General features: G+C 38.5%; 1 protein-coding gene across 6 annotated transcripts in view; it reads left to right on the forward strand.

Moving 5' to 3' along the window:
* Positions 1-20,642, forward strand: part of cntn5 (contactin 5) — a 427,504-nt gene that overhangs the window by 190,870 nt on the left and 215,992 nt on the right. For all 6 annotated transcript variants that reach the window (XM_067419349.1, XM_067419350.1, XM_067419348.1 and 3 more), the window contains exon 3: positions 16,065-16,268. In XM_067419349.1, coding sequence (XP_067275450.1) covers positions 16,065-16,268 — 204 coding nt within the window. The remainder of the gene's footprint in view (positions 1-16,064; positions 16,269-20,642) is intronic.

Here is a 20,642-nt window from a genome sequence, read left to right on the forward strand (position 1 = left end):
GGGTGGAGCACTTTCCGAGTGCTAGATTACCCCCTTGATAAAGACAGTGCATTACACGTTTACAGAGAGGCGCCATCTTGGAAAATAGTCTCGACAAGTCGAGCCACGAACGCTGTGCTAAGTGATGAACTGTGACTTTGAATCTCACATGGGACACCTTCTTCCCTTGTAGTTAGTCAACCATATATATTATAATAAACAGATGTAATTCATGCATTTCCATGTCATTGGATTTCACAAACTTAATTCCTATCGATCAGCTCACTTAGCACAGTGTTCGTGGCCTGACTGGTCGAGACTGTTTTCCAAGATGCCTCCGGTTTTTAAACGCTTCTTGTTGTAACTGACACTGTTGTAACTGACATTTAAATGCAGGATTTTAAACGGTTTAATGGACTGTCTTTATAAAGTATCTTCTTATTACATTTTTTGTACAATTACAAAGATCTCAATGCTTCAGTTTGCATGTAGGGACCCTCATTATGCTGCCGTGTTAGTGTGAGGCTATTTTGAGCCTTGTTAGTGGTATTAACTAGTGATTTAATTGTACTTATTCCATGCCCCATACACTAGCGTTTTAAGCTAATCTGTTTTTAGAGATCGCATCCCTGAGGACGATCTACTCAGTAACCATGTGTTAATTACCCCTAGGTTAATTTTTCACTGGAGTTGTCCTTTAAGGTTTTCTAGAGTTGTCCTTTAAGGTTTTCTAGAGGTATCCTTTAAGGTTTTCTAGAGTTGTCCTTTAAGGTTGTCTTTTAAGTTTCATTAGATATTATTGGACTGCTGAGGAATTTTTGAGATCCGAGGTCTAGCGTTAGTTTTCATAATACGTACATCAAACTGTTTTGTTACAAAAGACAAGGGGTTATTTGGATATTTTATAAAATGACCCTAAAGAACATAAACAGATGGATTACTTTTGCAGTAAGAGACATTCCACTTGTCACACATCGTTGAGTATTGCAGTCCATGAGAGTGTCAAAATGTTTTCATTTTTCAAATGATGTGTTTCTTACAATCTCAAGGATGTCTAGAATCCTCAAATTGAACTTGAATCAGCCACATGCTTATTACTCTGCAGAATATCATGTATTCCAACTATGGAGCGCAGCATCTCTCTGTAATTCCCCAAGACTATTTATTCTTTAATGCAACTGCGAATACATGTTCCATAGGAAAATGACAGAAAGTAGCAAAAGTATTTAGAGAGAAAGCAGGAGAGAGTGTGAAGAGAAAGAATTTACAAGTCTGTGAAACATTTACTTGTTATATAATCAAACATAAATTAATCAAGCAAGACTAGACTAAAATAAACTGCTTATCAGAATTACGAATAGCAACCAATGGGGATTCAGACATAAAAAGAAAAATTTGCTTCAAACCAGTTAATTAAATAAAATGTATTTATTATTTAATTCAATAAGTACACTCACAAATGATGAAAGCTTCATTTAAATGGCAAGAAAAAGATGAAAAGAATCCTTATCCAAATGCATGATTTAGTTATAATATAAATGTAATGTATTATAAATATTATAATATTTATAAAAACAATATATATATAATGTTTTAGCCTATATATATATATATATATATATATATATATATATATATATATATATATATATATATATATATATATATATATATATATATATATATATATATATATATATATATATATATATATATATATATAATAACTGTCTGAGTAATTCTGAGTATTCAGCTGTAAACTCTCAAGCGTTGGCTTTCTAGATATATATTGGTTATGTGTATATTCAGAATACCGTGTGTGTGTGTGTGTGTGTGTGTGTGTGTGTGTGTGTGTGTGTGTGTGCGTGTGTGCGCGCTTGTGTGTGTGTGTGTGTGTGTGTGTGTGTGTTCCATCTCTGCTCTCAACTTTAACATTTGCTCTCTTCTATGGACTGTGCAGGTAGTCACATTTACCTAGCAAATGATGCTGAAATAATGTAATATGTCTCAACAAAACAAAACAACTCGACTAGACACCGTGGGTCACGTGAATATAAATGATAAAATTCCCTTCAAGGTATCAAAAACACAATTTGGAATTCGCCCACAGATGCAATTTAATGAATCATGTCAAAACAATAATTAGTTGCATTGTCAGAAATAAAATAAAAGTCAGCTGTTATTATTGGGACCATGTACAGTAAAGCCTCCAAAGGCCTCAAGATATTTTTCTAGAGCTAGTGATTACCACAGTTGATCATTTCTACTTATCCCATCTCATTATAATAGTAGTATAAAAACCGATTGAGTGAGCTGTAGGGTTTAGTAGTAGATTTTATTTTTTTGTTAATTCACTTTCAAGTATCCTTACATGTGTGTGTATATATATATATATATATATATATATATATATATATATATATATATATATATATATATATATATATATATATATATGTGTGTGTGTGTGTGTGTGTGAATAATGCAATTCTGAAGTTATAACTCGCCGTGCTTAAGTTTACTGGCAGTGGAAGCAATCTTTGAGAAGAGTATTGGCAAAGTGACTGACAGTTGTCACTCTCAGAAGGAAGAGCTTCCACCCATCTAGAAAAGCTGTCAGCAATCATCAAGACTGCCATGCACACTTGACACCTCGGAAGTAATTCACCAGTAGTCGTGAAAAGGATGTGCAAGCGTCTGATGAAGTCATTCTAGATTTCTTCTGCACTCTACAGAGGGTAAGAAGTTATACCAGAAGTTATGCCTTGTAAGGCAGCAGTTTGTGATCTAAAACTCTAACCATATGTATTAACACTGTAAATGAATTGTGACATATTAAATATGGTTATTTACAGCAGTAATAACCGTAATAAACGAACAGTATTTATATCGTATTTACCTCTTGTACGCCACTACGTCAGACTGATCCGAGGGCGCGCGTGCGTTTCCTGTTGTGACATTCGTGCGCTCTGGCTTTAGTCTGCGCATGCGCGGAAAGCGCCAGAAGTGGATCTCTCGCACATGTACGTCTCTCATTGTTTACACAGAAATTTGGGAAGTGTTACCTTTCACTGTGAAGATCTAAACATATTTAGACGTACAGGACATCACAATGGAAGAACATTTCGATATATTAACAGACAACTGTTTTGTGTAAACAATGAGAGACGTACACGCGCGAGAGATCCACTTCCGGCGCTTTCCGCACTTGCACAGACTAAAGCCAGAACGTGCGAATGTCACAACAGGAAACACGCACGCGTGCCATCGGATCAGTCGGACGTAGTGGTGTACAAGAGGTAAAAACGATATACATACTGTTCGTTTTCTCACACAAACCGCTCGTTTCGTGTCTTAGGCCATCAGTGTGTACTTACGATGGGGGATTGTTTAATTTGGACTTCTCTGTGTATGCTCTTTGAGGTGGTGACCATAGACCTGCATTATGTGAGGCACAGACAAGAACGGTTTGACCTAAAATGATCAAAATTTAAACTACTGGGGAAACAAATTCTCCTACATCTCGGATGCCAATGAGGTAAGCTAAAACAGATCAAAATTAAATTTCAAAGTGAACTATCCCTTTAAGTTTGCATACATTATGTTTGTTTATGTTTTTGAGGATCATATTTGATACATCAGGCTTTTATGGTTTGCATAAATATAGGAAAAATATAGAGTGGGAAAAATATTCAGAAACCCGAATTGTAGCAAAAATATGCATACTGCAACATGTAAGATGCCATTTGGATACTGTAGCTTGTAATGTAAATCAGTGAGATATTTATAATCAGACCACTTAGATTAAATGCTTATAAATATCAGTCAATCTATATCTTAGAACGATGATATTTAAAGCTTAGTTTTATGATCAAAGCTCTATTTTATCGTTGTGGACAAAATATAAAATGCAATGTAATCCAATTATGAGAGATACAAATAGATAGCCCTCAAAAGCTTGAGTACATTAACAATATCAATAATGGAGTAAATCATAATGATAAAAAGTTGCTTCAGTCAAGCAGTGTTCATCTTGAAATATCACTTTCAAAATACGTGTTAGTTTGCTTTATAGAAAACATATACGTGTGCTATGACCTGAAAGGGGACATTTTTAGAATTATACTAAAAGGCCTTTTACTTGCTAAAAAGTATAAACAATAAATCATATTGTTTTTAAAAAAAGTTTTGTATCATGTTAGCTCTTTCCCCGGCAGCGTTTCTTTTTTTCTTTTTCTTTTTGCCAACCACCGCCAGGGTTTTTGAAATGTAATGGCCCATAGAATATTTTTGTGTGAATATCTGAGCATGCAATATATCAAAAGAAAGTGAATTCTAGCTTCATGTCTTGCTTATTAATCAACACTTAAATATAGGGTTGTTTCATGAAAAAGCAACATTTTGATCAAAAAGCTGAGAAAATCACATTTTTGTCAAAGACTGTATCCAGATCATATTCAGATTGGTGATATGATGGAGTAGATCGAGTCCATCAACACCCCTAATGCTTGCACAGTCCTGTCCACATTTCATTCAGTAACATTAGATAGATTTGATTTATATGATGTTCAATGTTGATGATCATGTTATTTTACATATGCATCTGCTTACGCATGATCGCTTGTTTTACTGCATCTTCTTCACCTGTGTTGTGATCAGGAGATTCTGTACTCATTAAGAAGATGTGTAATAGTGCCCCCTAGCATCTAACAGTGAAAGCACGGAAACCTGGAAAATTCTGTGTTTGGCAAGGAAAAAGTTAATAGTTTAGGGGCCTTTAAGATTAGTCAAAATATTATATAACGTGATATAACATGATTTATAGAATTAAACTTTACTAATGATTTTAGCAAAAATATATATATTGGTTTGAGTTTGTTTATAATTAGGTAGGATTTATGGTATAGCCTACTTAATAAGGACAAAGACTGCATGACATGAGCCCATGACTACTTCCAAATTTGCTTGAAAAATCATCTTGCAATGTCACCCCATTTTCAATCCAGGGCGCCTGCTCCTCAGGTGAGCACTTGATTTACGTCTCTTTGATGTCTCGGATGTCTGTGCCAATGAACGTCTGTCTGTGTCAACACAGTTATGTCAGTTACAACTTGACTGGTTTTCATCATTGCAGATTTTGCATTGATTTGTGTTTCTGCGGATTTCAGTAGTGTTAACTCCGGGGTGAGCTTTGGATATAAAACTGCTGTGTACTTTTTTTTTTTACATGTTAAAATTAGAGCTGTCACTTTAGTTAATTAAGTATTCTAAAAATAATGTGTTAAATTGTTACAATTAATCAACCTAATCAGTAAACAAGCATTTAAAGCTTGAAATTTCACTTTAATGAAAAGCATGTTTTTGCTTGTTTAAGGGGCTGTTACACTGAAAACAGTGATTTTAAAAACAGCCGGATGGAGCTCTGTGGAATACAAAATGTGGGCGTCTCGAAGCAATTTACATTTCTTTATCTTGGTATAACATGGTGTAAGATGCAGCAAGAAACAATGGCATTATGTTTCTTGTTTTTTATTTATTTCTTGAACAGCTGTCTTATTAATTTATTAAATTAAATTTCACAACGTAATCTTGGAAAGACTTTAAATATGAGGACATTTTAAAAAGTGTGAAAAGTCCCGTAATCTCAAACAACTGTAAATGTCCTGTTAATTCATTGGTCATAAAGGGCCCTATCATACAAGAGCTGTGACACAAGTGTTTTTAGCTAGTTTCATTCTGATGCTGTTATCATTTCATGTCCAGCGCCACATTGCAAATGCACTTCTGTTCATGGGTGCGCTGGTCTGAAAATTAGGTGTGTTCAGGCGCATTGTTGGCTATTTTGAGGCAACTGAAAACGACGGTTCCATTGAACAACAAAAGCCTGGTCTAAAGTCAATAGCGCAGTATTTTTGTGTTGTTTAAAGGGCGCAATAGTAATATGCACCTAAAGGAGGATGCACAATATGCTTACACTCTGCTTATTATGCACACAGGGATGAGCAGCAGCAAACAAACACTTTTAAATAAGAAAAATAAAAGGATTCCTTTCTGGGGAAACGTTTAGTCTTTCCACTCGCAATGTAAATATTGAATCCATTTTATACCCAAAGAAAACCCATGACTTAGCCTGGATGCCAGCCGAACTCAGCCCCGCCCACAACATTTGAGCTTGGGCAGTTCGGTCTGGACTCGATCCATTGAGGTAATTATGCCTGAACAGAAACTGTTCGGACCAATGAAATTGTCAGGGCGGGCTTTAGACAATGATGGACAGATGATAAACAGCAACGTAATCATCCACGTCATCAAAGGAGCTTTTGGTTTAATTTGTTCTAATCCTAAACAGAGAACTTGATCGTATATGCATTCGCCTTCACTATTTCTTTCAGAAATTATGACCGTGTCGTAAGTACTCTGTGTATCCTTAAATTCTTTTTTTACAACAGCGGCAAAGCCGCAAAGATCGTTTACACCCGTCTTTTACTTCTTAGGTTTATTCCAGCATGTGTGCCGACAGGGTTTCCAAGTTTTTACAACAAAACTCGCCAACTACGAGCCCAAGACAAGCCTAATAGCTTTTTGGGGGGCTCTCTAGAGGGGAAAATGGCGTTTGAGGGGGTTAAATGTGTGTTATTTTGGAAAGGTTGCTTGCTAAAATTTGCATTCATGGGTCTATTTATCACATAAATGAGGTAACAGTGAGGTTAATGAAAAACAACCCATGGAAAAAACGCAGACTTGGCAATACAGTGCAGTTGAGTTCTGTTGACATTTGACAACTAACTTGCATTTGACAACTATGTGTCGCTCCTTTGCTTTGATTGGTTGTAGGTCTACCCAATTGATGTCTTTCCTGGTTTGGTTGAAACACGCCCCATAATTACAGCCAAATGGAGCTCATATTCTGACTAGAATTGAGTATGACAATGTCAGGCTACCCATGACTCAATAGGAGACTAGGTGCAACCCGTTTGGACCATGTGCCTGGCATGCCAAACTTAACATTAAACTAGCAAAAGTGTATTCACACACAGACCATGCGTTCAGTTATTTAACTTCTGATTTATTATTTAATTAATTTAAATTCATTCATTTAATAAATCGTAATGTATAGACTGATAGGTCTTCAAATATAGTCTGGGACAATGGGGTTCCTTGGATTAAAAATGATGTAGTATAGTGGTAATTGTAGTATGATATAAACATATTTACTAAAATGTTTGACTCTTGAATTGTCCTGTTCATAACAGCCTGCTGGTGCTGCTCGAATTCTGTTCTTTATGATTGATTTCTTGTGGCAGGCATGAATAAGAATGAAAAACAATAAAGGCAGTAATTAAAGTAAATACCAAACACGCTCATAACACCTGAAATTTGTATCACAACTGACATAACATTATTTAGTAAACAAGTCCAATCACGGTCTATCTATCTGTACAATCCTAATGATCCGACAGTTGCTTCAAAAAATAACTCTGATGAGAAGTCTGCTTTCAGCCAGTTTACCGGCTTCATTGAGAACTTTCAGCTCAGATTGTTTTCATTTTCTGGAGGTGTAAAGGGCAGAGCCCTGTTGCATGAAGCTAACTGAACAAACTCTGAATTTCAGACTAGGTTTAGAGTTGACTAATCCAGATAAATCCAACCAACCTTGTTTAGCCAAGTTCAACCGTTTCTCAAAACTCGGTATAAACTTTCTCTTTCAACTCAGGTTTAATCCAGAGTCAGCGATCTCTGAAAGTGTGACACGTGTGGAAAACAGCCAATCACAGTGTCCGTTTGATTCACTTCTCTTCTGAAGATTGAGAGATCGTTTTGAAAATTAATATGGAATTAAATGTGTTTACAATGCAGGAATAAACAATGCTGCTGCACCGAAAGTTTGAGAAAACAGCTGAAAGAATATCTGACTATATCAATGCATGATGTAAATCAAAAAAATATGTCTAATAATTATAGGTTCACAAAGAGCTCAAATGAATACACATTGTTTAACCCTTGTATGGTGTTCGGGTCTGTTGGACCTGTTTTCCTTTTTTATCGAAAGAAAAATTATATGACTCATTGGCCTTGGCTCATTTTCTGTGAGGAATATTTATCAGAACACATTTTCAATGACCACACACTGTACCCCCCCCCCCCCCCCCCCCCCTACACATTTATATTACACACAGGATGTTCGGGTCTAACCCGGGGCTAATAAAAGTGTGGGAACTGTAGGTCCTGTGTACCTTTACTCTGTCCTCCTCCTGTCAGGGCCTGCTGTTAGTGTGTGTGTGTTCATGTATATGGTATATGAGGACACAAATGTGTATAATGACATGGATATTACAATGTAAACATGGTTTATGACGATATCTGTCTCCTCATACTAAAACATACTAAATGGTGTTTTTTGAAATTCAAAAAATTCCAAAAGTTTTCTGTGATGGGTAGGTTTAGGGGTAGGGTTAGTGTAAGGGGATAGATTATACAGTTTGTACATTAGAAAAACATGCCTATGGAGAGGAACCATACACCACATATCCAAGTGTGCGTATGTGTGTGTGTGGGGGGGAAGGGTGCGTGCGTGCGTGTGTGTGTTATGGGTGTGTGTGTGTGTGTGTGTGCATGAGTGTGTGTGTATGTGTGTGAGTGTGTGTGCATGCGTGTGTGTGAGAGAGATTGTGTGTAAGTGTGAGAGCTACAAAAGTGAGTTTTGTTTCTACCCCTGCCGTTCCCACACGAGGTTGCAATTCTTAAATGTGATCTAACAAAGGTAAAGAGCAAATATTAACCATAAATGCTATTTATGTTGCTTGTAATTGGGATGAAGTAAACATCTGTTGAGTATTTTCACATAACATTTTTGGATTTTGTTGAATTAAAAACCCAAAAATGCAGCGGGTCCAGCAGACCCACGAACACTGGCTGAGTAACAAAAATATGAACACCACACAAGGGTTAAAAGAATTATGAATGCATGTATTATATTTATATTACTATTTGGCTACTTTTCAATCAATATAATATTTATATGAACATAATTATTTTGAAAACAAACGCAGAAGAGAAGACAATGTTGAATAAAGTGGTAGTTTTTGTTATTTTTGGACCAAAATGTATGTCCGATGCTTCAAGAGCTTCTAATTAACTTATGTCACATATGGACTACTTTGATGATGTTTTTTTTTTTCCCTTTCTTGACATGGACAGTATAGTGTGCATACACTTGGATACGCTCTCGGACTAAATATAAAATATCTTAAACTGAGTCATTAATGACATAAATTTCATTTTGGGGTGAACTAACCCTTTAAGCTTTTGAAATCAAAGCGTTTGAGTTAATATGTTAATAATTAGATACATAAGGATGACAAATTAAACTTTAATCTGGAGGTCCAGTGGCTCTATAGTACTGTGGAGGACATTTTGCTTGTCCCCTTAAAAGGAAGGGTCAGTGCAATTCAATGCACAGCTGTTGTGATCACCTGAAAATTTTATTGAGTTGGTTAGTCAGTGTCGCTGTGGGTTTTGGTTATTTTGCTGTTTTCGGCTGTATAAGGACCTTTGAAATAACTGAAATAATTTGCTGTTGTGGTCTGGTGACCTGCCTGGATCTACTTTAGCCACACATTTCCCTGAAAACAAGGCTTAAAATGTTCGTAAAACCAATCAGATTCAGGCATTCAACAGCCCTGCAGTATGAATTTAGCATGGTCTTACAACTAAAATGTTTAAGAGAAAAAAAACTTCCATGAAGGATGTATAGATAATGTTTTTATACTAAAATTTAGAAAACTTTATTAAAGACAGCTTTAAATCAACATTCTATCAATGTTACTGGAATATCGTTTAGTCATAACTTTGAGAGAACCTTTCCAGATTGCGAACTTCCCCTGTTAACTGGGTTAGTTCTATGGGACAAGTTCTGAGTTACAGATTTTATCAGTTGCCATCTATGATTGTATCAGTTTGGATGGGACTAGCATCTCTGTGTTTATTACAGAGGTGGGTTTCTGTTTATGTGGCTGTTACAGAAGGTCATGTGATGTGGTTGCTTGCATCGCATATGTTATAAATGTCTTTTAATTAAATATTTAGTGATCATTTTAATTTATTTTTAAAAAAACTCCACATGACTTAAGTGCCTGCTATTATGATAAACCCACGTAAATAAGCAGAGAAACCTTACCTGACATTGATGCTAACATGGCCAGTCTTAGAAGATTGTGATTTGGCTCTGCTTTTATTTTATTTTTTTGTTGAATACCATCCATTCTGAAAGGTAGAGGATGTGGAAGATTGGTGCTCAAACGGTTCATGTAGGTCAAAAATCACCAAAGGAGAAGCTTTAGAGTTAAGCCAAAAAAAACAGTAGGCAATTTTCTCTGGAATTTCTACAGGTGGGTGAGAAAAAACACAGAAATGGCAGATTCAGAGAGGATTAAAATGTCTGTGAAACGTCCTCCAGGAAAGCTAGTTGCGTATGAATGAGGATTTTGAGTTATGTCCTTAGCATTTTGATACAGTGAAAAAGGGTTTGTTCACCCAAATTTCAATTCTGTCATGAATTGCTCTCATGTCGTTCCAAACCCGTAAGACCATTGTTCATCTTTGGAAGACAAATGAACATATTTTTAATGAAATACGAGAGCTTTCTGACCCCTCCATAGACAACATGGATAACACAATGACCGCTTTCAAGGCCCAGAAAGCTAATAAAGACATTGTTAAAATAGTCTATGAGGCGATATTCTATGAAGAAGAATAAGTTTTATTTATATAATGCCTTTCCATAGCTCAAGGTCGCTTTATATTGCACAATTATAGTACATTTAGACACTGACATATACATCTATATATACACATCACATAATACATATAATTGAATTATCCAAAATGTTTGTTGAATAGATGTTTTTAAATCAGCACTAGGTAACTTTTCAACCTTCATAATATATTTTTTAAGACTCTTGTGATGATAAATCGACTTACAATAGGTTGAATGACACGTCTGCCATAGCCTGATGGGGTCTGTATCATTTTTAATCGTACTTTTAAACTTCGGGTTTCGGGTAGTAACCCGAGAACAAAAAGAACTACAAAATTTGACTGCTTTACGGCATATACGGCATATAAGTCACTTCCACCAACACCCACACTTCCTTAAATTCGGATGTGCGAGCCCAACTTTGTTCGTCGGATAATATAGTCATGTCCGAAGCAGCAGAGACAAATAAGAAAGAAAAGATTTTGTTGGAGGAAAGCAATAAGAGGAAACGAAAAAATTATGGGATTAAAGGCAGGATGAGGATCAGCATTGGACCAGCGTTTGCTCGTTGGCGTGAGCGAGGCGTGCCCGGCCGATGCTGTCATGCTTATGGTGATTTCCTACCACTCAAACATTGAATTGAAGTATCATATAGATTCTGTAAAACGCTAACCAATAGACTACTATAATGATGTTGGCTTGTAAACGTGAGCATCGCGATTATTTGGCGTTTGAAAAAAATAAAACCCATGAAATTATATTCATATGACATGCTGAAACATATGCCACTGACTGTAACTTTACCTGGGATGAAGACATTTAAGGTCCGCGGGTTATGAGACGACCCACGCATCACTAGTTCAGGGCAATCAGGGTTGTCATGTCAACAAATGCACGCGCGATGGCATCCCCTGTTGTAGGATGACAGAGCTTACAACAGTAGTTGAGGACATTATTTTTTCCAAAATGTAGGGGGACCCCGAGAGCAAAAGTAGCCAAGTGCTGCTTTAACTGGGACTTAAATGCACCCACAGATGAGGTATTTCGTAGTGTAAGAGGAAGCGAATTACAACCGTAGACAAACAAAAACGAGGGACAGACAATAAACCAAGTTCAGCTGATCTAAGGGACCGGAAAGGGCAGACAGATATTGGGGAGCAAGACTATTTCATGCTTTGAACATAAAGCGATATAGATATTTTTATAAAGCGATGAGAATACTTGTGCGCAAACAAACTAACAAAAATAATACTTTATTTAGAAATCTCTTCTCTTCTGTGAAACTATTATTTTTGTTTGGTTTATTGTGCATAAAAAGTATTCTTGTCGCTTCATAACATTTAAAGGGGTCATAACACACATACAGTTTCTGCCAGTTTCATGTTAATCTTGAGCACCTATAAGCCCCTTTCACACTGCACGTCGGACCCGCAATATTCCCGGAACATTGCCGGGTCGCCTTCTGTGTGAAAGCAACCACGTCCCGGCATTAATAACCGAATTGAACCCGGGTCGGGGACCTAGTAACATTGCGGTATTCAACCCGGGACGAGTGCTGTATGAACAAAAGCCAAAACTAATGCCACAACGTGTATGTAGTTATCGTGCGACTCCTAGAGCTTGTTTTTTCAATAATACAACCCTGCAGTGCCAGAAGAGCTAGTCGGTGTTTTAAACGCAGAGAGTGTTCGTATACAAAAGAAACTAAAATTAAACAAGCAGAAACGTGTGCAAACTGGACTCAAGTCGAGACCACGGAGCTCCTCACCATCCGCGCTGAAGCTGAGATCGCTCGCCATTATACATCTCATCAGGACGTCATGTGTCAACTCGATCCGTGACCGTTATGGGTTGTGTGTGAAAGCGCACATATTACGGTATTTCGCTGGCAGTGTGAATGGACCAAATCTAGCAGCCCGGGAACAAATGCCGGGTCGCATTATCCGTGTATTTGCCGGAATCGCAGTGTGAAAGGGGTTTTAGAATAGTATTACACTCTTCATATCTCAGAAGAGTCTTTAGTTTTATCATATTTATATAAGACGGGCTGTACAGATTCTTTCCGGAAAAAGCAGAGCTTGTGCAGGCGTGCAGTGGGCAGAGCTAAAGAGTCAATCACAAGCATACACACACATCTATGACACACATGCACACACACAATACAGCATGGCACCCAGGATAACTTAAAAACCTGGAGGAAAAAAAGAAGTCCAAAATGTTATTAAATCCTAAAGGAGTGTATTTGAAACAATCATACATCCAACTAATTTTTTGACATTTGGTCATGTTTGGCATAAGAATTTAACTCTTGAACAGTGTAAATAAATCAGAATGCATGAAATAGCATTAAACCCCACACCCCATCCCCCACTCCCACACCCCCTTAAGGTTGAAACACTAGTCTCATGGACTATTTTAACAATGCCTTCACTACCTTTCTGGGCCTTTAAAATGCTTGTTTTAATTTTGGATTTCATCAAAAATATCTTAATTTGTGTTCCGAAGATGAACAAAGGTCTCACGGGTTTGAAACTCTAACCCTTTAATTATCTTTTTTAGATCCTTCAACATTCACTCAGTTCTCACGACAGGAGTTGACTATGCCACAGTTTTATGCCGTAAGCTTGCGCAACGTGCTTAGTTTGTTCAAATCCCACAGCAAGGATTTTTTTTTTCTCACAATTTTAATTTTTTGTTTTTTTCTTAATCTTCCCAAGGCAGTTTGTTTTGCTCAGAACCCGAAAAAGCAAAGTATCTCCATATAATTCCACAAATTTAAGCAGAACATAAAATGTTCAAAATCCATAACAAACCACCTCAGAAACAGTAAAACGGAATGTGTTACACAATGTTACATGCAAGGAGCTTCTGTGGAAGTTTTCAAAGGCATCCCATGAATGTTTAATCATGTAAATTTCACATGCTCTGATTTAAAGCTCCCAACATAGTAACATGCCCATGAGATCCTCTTTCACATAGATGTAAAGAACTGGATCTGTCTGTCTGGATTTCTCTACTCCTCCCTCTCCCACCCGTCTCTTTCACACAATTCTCGCCGCTTGCCTCTTCGTTCCCGCTCATCTGTCCATCAAGCATTCACTCAGCCATCCATTTATTCATCTTTCTATCCATCAAATTCAGTAACTGCCTATATTTATTTCTATATGTATGCTTTTCTGTTGATTTCTGTGTAGGCAGCTGTCTAGACACCTGTCTTCCATTTTTGGATCATTTTCCTCGTTCTCTTCTTTAAGCATGTGATAGCTGAGAGCAACATTTCTTTGTGGACTTTTCTGCCTGAATAGGAATGCATGCACATTTCAGAGCAGTGTTTTTTTTTTATTTATTTATTTTTTTCTGAGAGAAAATAAGCCCTCAGTTTAGTTCTTATTCTCCTCTACAGTCAGAGAAGTCTCCACTTTTGAAGCTATATTCAGAAAGCTCTGGGCAGCAAAGGTCATATTTTGCAAGTATTAAAAGGGCTGTCTTTAATTAAGACCTCATAAATGTCAGCTCACTTTTTTCCTTGAGTGCCTCTCTACACAAATACAGATCCACGTATTGGGCGGCTTTAATTTCCAGAGGTTACTTCCCCTCTCTCCGGGCGAGACACTCTGTAAATGATTCCGTGCCACGGGAAGAATGAAGCATTTAAGTTGTCATTTGTTGGGTCGTCCTCATTACTGAGCGTCGCATCTGTGAGTGTAGTCATACGGCTTGATGCTCTGGAGCTTAGTCACTTTGTTGAAGTTCTAATTGCCAACAGCAGAAAAGGGAGATTTTAGCAGGTGTATAATGACTCTTTAATTAAGATATTCAATAAGTCCTTCCTCTTTTGGCACCGTTTTAAACACAAATGGGCAATTTAGAATCATTTGTAGCAATTGTGAATCAGCAGCAATGATTGACATGATATAACATAAATGTAATTAGCTCTGTGTTTCCTCTGGGTGAATAATAATCAAAGGTTTGCTATCTAAATTAATTTATCTCTGTGTAAGTGGTGTTAGCAATAGAACATGGCAACCTGTTCATGACGCAACTTTTTGCAACTCTAATTGTGTTTAAAAAAAAACACTTCAACAAAGTGTCAAACTTTTAACCTTACTTTTCCCTTGTGTATCACAATGAGATTGTATTTTTAATCCTCCACACAGTGTATTACTGCTCCAAGTTCATACTTGTATTCACCAATGATGCATTAAATGAATTAAAAGTGACAGTTAACACTTTATAATGTTACAAAAATTCTAATAAATGCTGTTCTTTTGAACTTTGTATTAATCAAGAATATATAACCTGTCCTGAGCACCAAATCAGCATACCGTTTAGACTTATCTCTGAAGGATCATGTGACACTGTAGACTAGCACAGGGGTTTTCAAACTGGGGTCCGGGGACCCCCAGGGGTCTTCCAGAAGGTTCTAGGGGATCACCAGAAAAATGTCTGATAATTAAAAGACAAAGCGAAAATGGATAACATCTACCTAACAATCTAACTGTTTAATTTCTAAACGTTTCTCACTTTGTTTGCCTTTTTTACCTTTTGTATATGTTTGCTTTGTATCTTGCTAGTGTTTTTTTCTCCCTATAGTCCCCTTTATCATGCTCACTGGGTTCGTAGAGCAGAATTCTTAATGTAAGCTGCTTACCGGTACATACATTTATTGTGAAAGTTGCTTATACAAGTAATTTTTAATTGAACACTTTCTTCAGGTTTATACATCCAACATGAAGTATATCCAATTTAAATTTGCAAACAATGTTGTACTTAAAATGTCACACTAACTATTTATCTAACAGTTTTTTCATACATCAAAATATATAGATGGATTAAAAGGGGTCCCCAATAAAGGTGCATCATATTTGGGGGGTCCTTGGCATCATGAAGTTTGAAAACCCCTGGACTAGTGTAAACATATTTTTTTTCAAATTGTACTAAAATAGATATTTTGAATTGTAGCCAAATTGAACTGGAAAAAAAAATGAATAATAATAATAATCAAATAAATGCAGCCTTGGGGAGATAAAGAGACTTTCAAAAACATCTTAAAACATTGTAAACTTTTGAATGGTAGTGTACTCTGAAAAATAAATAAAACAACATCAATAATTTTTAATTATTGGAATTTTTAATTGTCCTCGACTGCAGTTTGTTTTGTACGATAAGCAATAAATAGTTACTAATGAAAGTCTGATTGTGTTGTATGAAGTTTTAGGGGTTCCTAAAAATGAACGGTAGTAATAATGATCTGTGCAAGTATATCCTAGAGCCTTTCATTATGTATTTGAATGGTTAGGTGTAAACGCTCTCACTGTTTTATTTTCAGATTTTGCTAGAGCCGTTGCCGGGAGACCTGTATCATATGCTGCAGTGCTGAGAATGAAGGCAGACAGTTCGTCGTCCTCCTCGTTGAGCTCCAGGATGAGGTTAAGGAACAACTACGGAGTGGGATCGCATAGCCAAGACTGGCCTCCGTTCTCCAGGCACAGATACTCAGCCCTCAGCTCACAGGAGGACTACAGGAGTGAAGGTGAGAATGAAGCTGAATCACACAATCCCATGCCAATTCACTGACTCTCACGCTGAGCACTTACAAACTCACTCTCTCTGATCTGTGTTCTCGTTACACTGAGGCGAATAAGTTCTGCTTTTACCTCTTACTGACTTTAGAAGTTTGACCTCATAGAGAGTGGTTCAAATACTAATAGGAAGTTGAGCACTGACCTGAATATACCTTTTTTGTTTAGCACTATGGACCATTGTGACCACTTGTGTTTTGGGGTCTACTAGCCCTTCCATATGTATGATCGCACCCGTGTGATCAGTCTTGGCTGGTCCCTGGAGTATACGATCACACCGGTGTGATTAGAGCGGTCAGGGCATAATATGATCAACTGCTAAATTTAAAAAAAAAAAAAAAAAATTGTGCATTGGAGACAGATGTGCACAGTGCTGGTCATAAACAACAGCTATTCAACTGCATAAGGTTAATTTTAGGTTTCAGACATTTAAATGCACATAAAGTACCAGCAAAACAATACCTTTAGAGTTTGTAAAATACACACTGATGTCTATAGAAGCAGAAATAATAACAATTTCCATTATAGTTAGACAACACATTTTATTCATGTCAGATGCACGTTGTGTAAGTAACTTTACAGTTTAGTCTATTCTTCTCCCGGTTTACCAGCCACTTACTTTCATGTATTTCAAGAGAAGTGGATGAATTCATGTGTTGTAATTCCAATAGGTCTGATTCTCTGAACTCTGGCACAAACTAAAATGGCGACGCCCATCATGCATATAGCTCAACTAATGCAAACGTTATAAAGGTATAAAAAATAAAAATAAAAATAAAAAACACGTTTCACTTGACCATATTTTACAATTGGAATATCAGATATTTCATGCTATAATTAACAATGATACATTCTAAATAATGGTCGCCTAGAAAAACTCACTCTGGAATGTCATCCAGAATATTGTAAACTTACGTGTAAAAGGACTAGAATAGATTTGTATGCTTGAATGTTAAAAAAAAATGCATGCTATTATTAAAAACACTCTTGCGGTCCACATATACAGGTCCTTCTCAAAAAAATTGGCATATGTGATAAAAAAGTTCATTATTTTCTATAATGTAATGATAAAAATTAAAATTTCATATATTTTAGATTCATTGCACACCAACTGAAATATTTCAGGTCTTTTATTGTTATAATACTGATGATTAAAACAATAAAATTTAGATTGATTTTGGCATACAATCTAAAAAAAATAGCATATCATGAAAAGCTTCTCTAAACGAGCTATTAACCTAATCATCTGAATCAACTAATTAACTCTAAACACCTGCAAAAGATTCCTGAGGCTTTTAAAAACTCCCAGCCTGGTTCATTACTCAAAACCGCAATCATGGGTAAGACTGCCGACCCGACCCTGTCCAGAAGGCCATCATTGGCACCCTCAAGCGAGAGGGTAAGACACAGAAAGAAATTTCTGAACGAATAAGCTGTTCCCAGAGAGCTGTATCAAGGCACCTCAGTGGGAAGTCTGTGGGAAGGAAAAAGTGTGGCAAAAAACGCTGCACAACGAGCAGAGGTGACTGGACCCTGAGGAAGATTGTGGAGAATGACCGATTCCAGACCTTGGGGGACCTGCGGAAGCAGTGGACTGAGTCTGGAGTAGAAACATCCAGAGCCAATGGGCTACAGGTGCCGCATTCCCCAGATCAAGCCACTTTGGGCTACAGAGAAGCAGCACTGGACTGTTGCTCATTGGTCCTAAGTACTTTTTTCGGATGAAAGCAAATTTTGCACGTCATTCAGAAATCAAGGTGCCAGAGTCTGGAGGAAGACTGGGGAGAAGGAAATGCCAAAATGCCTGAAGTCCAGTGTCAAGTACCCACAGTCAGTGATGGTCTGGGGTGCCATGTCAGCTGCTGGTGTTGGTCCACTGTGTTTTATCAAGGGCAGGGTCAATGCAGCTAGCTCTCAGGAGATTTTGGAGCACTTCATGCTTCCATCTGCTGAAAAGCTTTATGGAGATGAAGATTTCATTTTTCAGCACGACCTGGCACCTGCTCACAGTGCCAAAACCACTGGTAAATGGTTTACTGACCATGGTATTACTGTGCTCAATTGGCCTGCCCACTCTCCTGACCTGAACCCCATAGAGAATCTGTGGGATATTGTGAAGAGAAAGTTGAGAGACGCAAGACCCAACACTCTGGATGAGCTTAAGGCCGCTATCGAAGCATCCTGGGCTCCATAACACCTCAGCAGTGCCACAGGCTGATCGCCTCCATGCCACGCCGCATTGAAGTAGTCCTTTCTGCAAAAGGATTTCTGAGCAAGTATTGAGTGCATAACTGAACATAATTATTTGAAGGTTGACCTTTTTTGTATTAAAAACACTTTTCTTTTATTGGTCAGATGAAATATGCTTAAATATGATTAAATATGCATGTCAGGCTACACACAGCCTATGGCGTAGGTTTGATGGAGAAGTATAGATCAGCTTTTACTGATATAGAGAATAGCTCTTTTCCTTTGTAACTTTGCAAACATTGTCATGCTTAAAGGTAGGGAAAGTGCTTTCTGGTAACCATTATTGATATTTCAAATCACCAAAACGAGAGCGGAGCTATCAAAATCAGGTTTGTGTTTGTTTTGGTGAATTGAAATATCAACAACGGTTGTTCATGAGAACTGTTCGTGTTTTTGGGATGGAAGGGATGACTTTTTCATTGAACATTACCATAGTAACACAGATTCCACCATAATCATTGTCTGTGTGTTTCTATGGTAATCCAGATCGTATGCTCAATTTAAAAGTCACCCCTTCCATCACAAAAAACACAAACAGTTATCATGAACAACTCGATAGCACAAGCACAACAGTCCAACTAACAAACGTATCACAATTATGACAAGATTAGAGGGTCATATAGATAATGAAAAAAGGAAACAAACATATATTAGGAGTGTAGTATCTTAGTTGTCGGATACATTTTGTAAGCTGACGCTTGAAACAGACAGTGAGGAGGTTTAGACACTCCAGGATTTACGGGGTGGTAATGAATGGGTCTTTATCATCGCTGCCTTGAACGATACGATTGCAAATGGACAAACAAGTGAACATGAATATGCTCTTGTGTCAAGCAAAAGCCAATATAATAGTTCTGTGAAACAAAACAAAAAACTAAGTGTAATGAAGTTCGTTCATGGGAAGGAAGGAGGCGGGAACCGGCGAACGTTTCACAAACATTTATTAACTCAAAATAAAATAAACAAAACGAAAGTAAAACCGCGGACAGCCCCTCACGGACGACTGCCCGCAAACACACACAAAATAAAACGTGGGCAGCCCCTCACGGACGACTGCCCACAAACACATAAACAAAACATAACATAAAATTCCAGGCCTGGTCCTCTCTCGTCTTCCGCAGCTCTTGCTCCTCCTTATATGCTCCCGTCACATGGCCGCGAGACGAGACCGGTGTGCCACGCAGCTGGCACTCATGAACGTTAATCACCGGCCCGCTCTCGCGGTCCCTCGCCCCGCTGCCTGTCACACCACATACCCCCATCGCCCCTCGCAGGCCGGGGGGCACTCCCGAGACTGCGCTCTACTCCCCCCCCCCCCCCCCCCCCCTCTCCCGGGGGGGCCGATCACGGCGGCCGCGGCACCTGGGGGTAAGGACAGAGAGGCGAGAGAAATGTAGACGGGAGCACGAGGAGCCCACGGAGCCCGCGGACGAGAGAGGGGAGAGAGGGAAAAAAGAAAAAGAGAAAAAAAAAAAAAAATTCTGGTCCGGTTCCCCGACACACTGCCGCTCGGTCCTCACCAGCCGAGAGGCTCTTCCTCGCGGTGCTATGCGATGGTGCTGGACGCCCGGTGGACGGCCCGATCCTCCTCCGCCCCCTGGCGGCCGGCGGTGGCTCCTCCTATTGAGGGCAGTCGGCAGCGAGCTCCGGGTTCCCTGCTCCTCCCCGTTCCGGCGGATGGCAGCAGGCTCCGGCCCACGGCGAACGGCGGCAACTCCTCCGCTCCCTCCAGGACGGCCGCCACCCCACCTCGACCCAGGGGCACGGCAGCGAGCTCTCCGTCCCACCGGTCTTCACTCGCTCCAGCACCACCGCCTCGGGCAGTCACTCGCGGTCTTTCTTCATCCGCGCTGCCCGAACTCCTCAGCACCGCGATCCCCCTCAGCAGCGAGGGCTCTCCGACAGCGCGTCCCTCCTTCCTCCCGGGTTTTCGGCACCAAAGTAATGAAGTTCGTTCATGGGAAGGAAGGAGGCGGGAACCGGCGAACGTTTCACAAACATTTATTAACTCAAAATAAAATAAACAAAACGAAAGTAAAACCGCGGACAGCCCCTCACGGACGACTGCCCGCAAA

Source organism: Pseudorasbora parva, chromosome 16 (assembly GCF_024679245.1).
Source record: "Pseudorasbora parva isolate DD20220531a chromosome 16, ASM2467924v1, whole genome shotgun sequence".
Lineage (NCBI taxonomy): Eukaryota > Metazoa > Chordata > Actinopteri > Cypriniformes > Gobionidae > Pseudorasbora > Pseudorasbora parva.